This window comes from Morone saxatilis, unplaced genomic scaffold (genome assembly GCF_004916995.1).
Source record: "Morone saxatilis isolate NCDOM2014 unplaced genomic scaffold, NCSU_SB_2.0 Contig16, whole genome shotgun sequence".
Classification (NCBI taxonomy): Eukaryota; Metazoa; Chordata; class Actinopteri; family Moronidae; genus Morone; species Morone saxatilis.
This window is the reverse complement of record NW_023339718.1, coordinates 199,316-207,336: the sequence shown is the minus strand read 5'-3', so window position 1 is coordinate 207,336 and position 8,021 is coordinate 199,316. Positions and strand designations below refer to the sequence as shown.

The 8,021-nt window shown below is 41.3% G+C and overlaps 1 protein-coding gene across 1 annotated transcript in view; it reads right to left on the bottom strand.

The window, feature by feature from the left end:
• Positions 1 to 1,871, bottom strand: part of LOC118325411 (2-oxoglutarate dehydrogenase, mitochondrial) — a gene marked incomplete at its 3' end in the record, with an annotated part of 4,305 nt that extends 2,434 nt beyond the window's left edge. Inside the window, 4 exon segments of the mRNA XM_035658087.1 lie at positions 593 to 772; positions 1,295 to 1,385; positions 1,462 to 1,608; positions 1,689 to 1,871. Of these exon segments, the coding sequence (XP_035513980.1) occupies positions 593 to 772; positions 1,295 to 1,385; positions 1,462 to 1,608; positions 1,689 to 1,843 (573 nt within the window).
• Between the last annotated feature and the right edge of the window lie 6,150 nt (positions 1,872 to 8,021).

The following is an 8,021-nucleotide window of genomic DNA, read 5'->3' as shown; positions in this document are numbered from 1 at the left end:
ACACACACACACAGACAGTCAGTTTACAGGAGGTTGAACACCGTTCTTCCAAAACACACGTCGAACACGTTGCTCCAAAATCCCAAATCAATGTTCAACCTCCAACAGGAACCCTAAAGTTCCCCGAAGGCCCCCATAGAACCTCCTAAAAGATTACAAGGACCTCTTTACAGACCCGTAGAACCCCTTCAATGACCAAGAGAACCTCAGATTTAGAACATTAATAACCAATAAAACATCCTAAATAACCTCTAAAAACAGTATCGATGACTAAAGGCTAAAGAACCTCCTCAGTGACCACTTGAACCTCAACAGCTACTAACAGGATCCCAAGAACCACCTAAAGGAACCCTAAAACCTGCTATAGAACCCCTAGAACCTCCTTTAGATTCTCATACTAACTGACATGCGAGTGAAATAAAAGCCCAACAGTGTCTCAGTAAACCTCGACCCGGGTTCTTCCTTTACTCTGCGGTCTGTAGAGGACTGTGTCAAGGATCTGGTGGTTCTGGTTTCTGATGATTTAAGGTGGTTGTGACTCCGGTCTGGTCCTGTACGGGTTGTAGAACTAGAGTCTGTCTGTCGGTCTCACCCTGTTGCCTTCGGTGTCTCCGCAGTAGAACTGCTCAGCCTTGGTCTTCCCCTGCACCACGGGGTCCACGGCCTCCAGGTGAGACGGGTTGGCCATCAGAGACAGGGTGATGTTCCTGTCCGTCACACGGTTGATACGACGATGGTACATTCCCAGATGGTACTTCACATCACCAGAACCCTGCGGAGGAAACCCACAGCGGGTCAGTTGGGTTCAGAGCTCTCTGGTGGCCACAGAGAATACGACAGGAAGCGAACCTCTCTACTCATGTTCCTGCTGAGGGTACTGACGCTAACCACCCACATAAAGAGACAATATGACCGTCTCCAGCTCCCTCTGGTGGCTGACGGCAGTGTAGCTCTTAAAGCTGCTGCCTCCATGTTAGCAGATGGGACAAACTAAAATATCAAAGTCAAATAAATGTTTCCCAAAGATGGTTTCTGTCCTATAAGGTTGTTTTTATTACTTTATCTTTATTCTAGTGGTGGCAGCGGCTGTATCTGGATATTCTAGCTTCATCTTTGTACAGTGGGAGGAAGTGTTGTCAACCTTTACAAGATTTATGAATCAATGTGATGATTTAATTTAATTTGTGAGGAATTAAATTCACAGACAGTCTGAGTCGGTGTGTGTTTGGTGCTCGGACCCCAGTATACACAGATATAACAGTAATAACATCAGTACTAAGATCAGTAAAAATACCTCATCAGCAGCTTCCAGCTTGGAGTCAAACTGACAGAAAATCTGTTCCAGTTCTTTACGGATCACGTTGGCCAGAACATTCAGACGCCCCCTGAAAGAAGAACAACCAGTGAGAGAGGGCGGGATATAAAGTGTGAGAGTGTGTGTGAGTGTGTGCTGTGTGTTACCTGTGAGGCATGCCCATGATGACGTTCTCCACGCCGTTCTCAGAGGATTTATCGATGATGGTTTTCAGAGCCGGGATCAGAGACTCGCAGCCCTCCAGGCCGAAGCGTTTCTCTGCAGACCACTTCTTCTGCAGGAACTCCTCAAACCTGCACACATCAGTCAGTCAGTCTGGTGTCCTCGAAGCCTCAGACTCCTCCCACACAGGTGGAGGTGGAGGTGTGTTTACCTGGTGGAGCGGATCATACGGGCCAGCAGAGTCCTCTTCTCCTCCAGAGTGAACTGCATAACTCCTGGAGTCTCGAACTTCTGTCGGATCCACTGACACTGCTCCAGGTCGTTGATGAACATGAACTCCACCCCGATGTGCTGACAATACGACATCTGAACAACAAACACACATTATATTTATTCATTCAGACGCTTTTATACAAAGCGACTTACAATACAGTCGACTCAACAACGTGAACCCGGTTTTACTTGTACAGAATGGAACCACATATATGGACGTGATAATGGATGGATTTAAATGTAATATTTCAGCAACTGCTTTGGACAATACAGGAGAAGGTTTGTGGGTTATTGACCATGAATCCATTTCTGACATTTTCAAAATACAAAATGGATGTTGAAACCAGAAGTGGAAATATTTTAGCTCCCAGTCGGCTGATTTTGATTCATTTTGAGTCAGTTCACACATTGAACCTGCATACTGGACTCAAGAAAGCTCAGTGTCATCAGTGTAAATGATCAGACGTCATACTTCTTCAAATTTTTTTAGTTCTGGTGGCATTTTTTTGTTTTGCTGTGCAGCATTTTCTCATTGACCTGTGTCTCTGCAGCTGTGGTTATGTAATCATCATATAAATAACCCCATTATTAATAAAAATCAGCTGACTGGGAGCTGAAATATGGTCACTTCTTGTCTGTGGAGTATTTCTGGCTTTTAAATGCTTAAATATTCAGCAGGAAGCCGTCATAGATTTGATTTTAAATGAAGCAGAGGCTTTATGTGCCAGGACCTGACTCACTGCTACTTGAACACAGAAGTAATAATGGCTGATGAAACTTTCCTTTGGGATCAATGCTGTGGTAGAAACAGGCTTCACATCACCAACAGAGCTTCATGTTAAATTTGAACCAACATCTGAACTCAAATCGCGATCTCATGATGAATAAAGTTCTTTCTATTCTTCCCTGAATTTTTGATGTCTGAAAGGTAAAAGCCGACAAAATCAACAAGCTTTTATTTATCAATTAATTCTTGTTTTTGAATGTTGTGTGCTCCTAAATGGAAAAACACAGGAGGACATGTACTTCATCATAAATCTTTAACACAACCCATCACATCAAATAAATCACTGTGTGTGTCTGTGTGTGTGTGTCTGTGTCTGTGTGTGTGTGTGTGTGTGTGTGTGTGTGTGTGTGTGTGTAACAGGTGCTTGGGTGTTGTGTAAGTTGTCTGTGTGTCTATGTTGTTGTGTTGTGTGTTGTGTGCTGTGTGTTGTGATGTGTGGTATGGTGTGTAAGCGTTGTCTGTCGTTTGGATAATGTGTTTGTGTGTGTGGTACACTGTATGTCTACACACCAAGTACGACACGCGTGTGTGTGACTCCATGTGTGTGTGTCCTAGCTGCTAAGCATCCTAATGACATGACGACATGCTCTGTATGTGGTACGAGTAGGTTTCTGTTGTTGATGTTGTTGTATGATGCTGTGTGCTAGTACAGTAGATGCTAGCACATCATGACATGAAATCGTAGCGAGCATACAGCACATATGTGTGTGTGGTGTAGGTTTGTCTTCTGTGTGTTATTGATAATGGAGCTACGCACCTACACAGTGTGGTTTAGTGTGGGTGTCATGTGTGTGTGTTTGTGTGCTGTGTGTGTGTGTTGTTGTGTCCTATGGTGTTGTATCAGGTGTCTGTGTGTGTAGTTGTGGTCTGGTGTCTGTGTGTGTCGTGTGTGTGTGTGTGTGTCTATGGTGTGTTGTCCTGTCTGTGTGTCTGTGGTCGATTGCTATCTATGGTGTGTGTTCCTGTCTGCTGTCTTGTGTGTCACATCATAAAGGACACACCACAGACAGACACACCTGAGTGTCTCACACGCATGTGCTAGTCAGCTACTCATGCCCTGTACTGTTTTGTTCTGCTGGTCTTTCCTCGTCTGTACTCACATACTAAAAACGTACCACAAGTACGACCCACAAATCTGAACCACATCATACTCACATCACGCCACACCATCATTACACCCTGACGCACCGATACACATCTATAGAACACAGCAGCGATTATGGACGCAACGCCAACAAGCACCACATCTAGCCCACAGAGCACGAGAACTCAACATCACACCAATCGTAAAACGACCTAACAAAACATGACATCACACACACAACAACACATAAGAGGCGAAGGCGGAACGAGAGAGAGGGAGAGCGAGCGAGGATCTAACAAGAACAAAACTACAAACCAAGCAAACGATCAGAAAACGGTACAACACGAGACGAACTGACACACGAGCTACGGACAACACAACACACACATAGAAGAGCGAGCCCCAAACACCAACACCAGTATGCCAGCAAGCACCACACGCAACAGACATTCAACTACACACAAACTACACGAACTACACACACACACACAGCATATCACACAACATCAACACACATCACATAGAAATCGACCTACATCGGAACTGGAATGGAACTAGCAGTACAACACATCAAACACACACACAAACACAAACCAACACCGTAGCACAAACAGAAGCCCCACATAGACAACAACTTACTACTATCCAGAGAGAGACACACAGTGATTACAGTACTAGGATGATTTAGAGATTCTGTTGACAAGAGATGATGATAGATAAGAAGTGACACAGTAGACATCCTACCCTAAACGTGTGTGTCCATGTAGACACGACATAACAGTTCTAAAACACAAAATTTAAAAAAATTAGAGATAGAGTAATAGGAGAAGAAAGCTCTTGTTGAATGTTAATTTGTCCGGCTTTTACCTTTGCATGACATATCAATTACATAGTCAAGGAGATTATTGCAACAGGTTACACAACAGTAAACTTCTACATCACAGCAATTTACGAATCGCGATGATTATTTCAGTTTCCAATTATGCGAATATCACAATCATTATTAACATGAAGTCGCGGAATCGGTTACTTTATCATCTCGTGTGCCCTGCCTGCCACTTACACTATGCAATTTGATCACAATACAGGAACAAGTATATCCATACCAGCCATCTCATATTTTAACTATACGCTGGTATGTCCACACGTAAGCAGAATGGAGTCTTGGGTTATGATACCACGACGAAATCACAATACTCTGCTTTGATTCCATGCATGCATGAAATACAAATGCAAATATATAGTATCCTGCTTCCTCCCTTTTAGAAGACTAGTTGTTTCAGGTAAGCATCTACTTAATAAGACCAAAATACTAGCCAGCAAGACAAAGAAGCTGACAACAACTAATTAATACTTCTTAATCCAGGCAGCATACATAATTTACAATTTATCTTATGTATCTATAACTCGTGTTTATTCTGCTTTATATGTAAAATATTGTCCTCACTTGTTTGAGATATTATTATCAGAATTTTGATGCTACGTTCTCATACTTATACAGTAATGCAGCATATACACAGGGGTCCAAACCTGTCCGACCTGTGAGCGAGTGACCCACCGACCTCGACAAAAAAGAGACACACAAAGACAAAAAATGAACTAAATGCACAATACAATAACAAAGAATAAGCACTCAAGAAAACTTAATAAAAAATTATGAACGATATTTAGGCATATGAATCATTTACACTGATGGACACATAGAGCTTTCTTGAGTTCAGATATATAGAACAAACAGATTTCAATGAATGTTACAGAACCAGACATTCACAATGATACTCCAACAAAATCTCGCCGACGACTGGAGAGGCTGAAAAAGAGATATCCACTTTCTTGGATAAGTTATCATAACTAACAGAATACCATGCAGTTTGGTAATTGGTATAAAGATGTAAGATACAAGAAATTGAACCCCAGACAGGGTTCAAATGAGATCCCACGATACACCTTACCTGTCGATTTGAATCGGCCAAAGCAGTTTGACTGTTAATATTACATATAAATCCATCCCATTATTCAGCGATCCAATAACAGTGGCCCCAAAGACAATCTCATATGTTGGTTTTCAAGTATTCCTGTGACAAGTAATAATAACCCACGAAAGAGCGTTCTAAACAGTTGTTGAGTCGACTGATATTCCGATCAACGTATACGCATGTTTTCAACCATTTGTTACCTATTTATTATATGAGCGTCTAGATGGATATTTTATAATGTTGACACACTCTCTTATATGGATGTGTAGAAAAAAACGTTCCCTGAAGAATCCAAATAGATATGTCGTCATTATGTCTAGCATGACTACTGAAATCTCCATTCCTGAAATTAAACTCATACATTGTCTAAGGGTATGAGAGTTCCAAATCTATACAATATCTATACACGTGAGCTATGAAGAGCAGTGGTCAAGTAGGTAGTTCACGACATGAAAACTAGTTCGAGACTACAAGAGTTATGCAGTTTACACATACGTGGAGGAGAAGAGGACCCCCAGCTGCCCCTGACAGTATGAATCATTTCACGCTCCGACCAAGCGACTAGAGACTACACCTCTAACCATCACACATGTCCGCATCGATTAGCCGAGTTCTATCTTCTTCCCGAGAGCACGCAACAATGATCTATTAGACTGTACTGAGCAAGTGGCATGGTTTTTCATCAGTAAAGTTTTCCTGACCTTAGATATAATCTTGCAGTAAGCAAAGTAGACTACACTTCGCCCTCTCGGCACTGTTCAATGGATTCATGAATTAATACAGGCTCGTAGAATTCAAAAAAATCACAAAACCTTCAGGAGGGATGAAGAGCGCGAGCTCTCTATACCCTCTCTTTCTGTACAAATTCATCTCCTTTAAGATAATACTCACCTCTGCATCTAACCGTAAGCGAGATGGAGAAACACAATCAAATCGAATGAGAGAGGAATGCCATCACAAACAGTAAACACGAAAGCGACAGCACTCACAACAAACTCATAACAATATTTATATTATATCACCGCCCTAACGTCACTACTACGTAGAGGCCGTTGAGGCTTTTTCCTCATCCTTCAGGGCCGCTGATATAATAGTCTGTGCCCAAGTCGTTTATTCAACGTTATAAGAACTACGCAACAGCATTTTGCTAAATCAGTTTTGTAATACAAGGGCTGGAGCTGCTGATGAGGTATAATATGAAATTTGTACTGCAATCATCGTAGTAACTGATGTTTATCTGTATAATGATAAGTTCAAACATCTTTTATGTTAGAAATAAGAGGATACCGACATATACTATCAATACAAGACAATACAGACTGACTGTGAAAATGTTAAGTGTTGCCGTTTCACCGAAGAAATTAAATTAGATTCATCATACACATTGATCCATAAATCTGTAAAGGTTACCAACACTTCCTCCCACTGTACAAAAACATGATAAAATAAGAATTTCATTTTCGGGCAGATAACGAATGGAAATCACAGATTCTTAATTGCTATTAATAGTTATTAAACATATTTTTACACTAAATTTATAGAAGAATAATCTAACAAATGTAGAGTTTTAAGTCCCAGAATGAATTCAGATCAATAAAATATACCTAGCAAAGGGATATTATATTTCCAAACAGAATGAGGAGTGTGAATAGTAAAAATACCAAAACAATACAATAATACGTTAGAACACAGATATGAACCAATACATGATTGAAAACATTTTATTGACTTGAATATTTTTAGTATTTCCTCAATCTGTTGCTAAACATGAGTGCAGCAAAGTTCATCACAACTACGTCAAACACAAGAAAAAGGGGAGCTGGAGGAGCGGTACTTGGGACTTATGTTTCTATTATCTTAGGGATCGGATTAGCGTCAGTAAAGCGCTCAGCATGGAACAAGATAAGGAAGAATAGAGCGACTTCTGCTTACTAGTCAGTAATGTACTTCTGCGCCACCAGAGGAGCTATCTGTAACCACAACAAATCCCGAACAGTCTGGCTATTCTCTCTCGAGCATATGGTTATCTAGTAATGAATCCGTTAATCGACCTATTCTGGGACACTCTATCTCTCAACCCATTCGCGTCCAACCTAGTATATACCGCTAACTGTGTTCAGACATTGAACTATGTCTATCAACACATGTATCTCATTAGAATGGACAACCGCATCACCTTGAGGCCGTGGAAACCCCTGTGGGTGCAGTGTGATATTGAACCAATGCTGAGCAAATTTACATAAACTGCGAGACGAACGAAGGACATACAGGGGATTTGACACTGACATAATATAGACTCAAAGTATCATAACAACACCATACAGTACCAGATATCCTGGTGCCAGAGGCTACCACCCACGGGCCTTACAAAGATTTCGATACCACCAATATCCTAGAACATACTCAGCAACTGTATCCTAGACA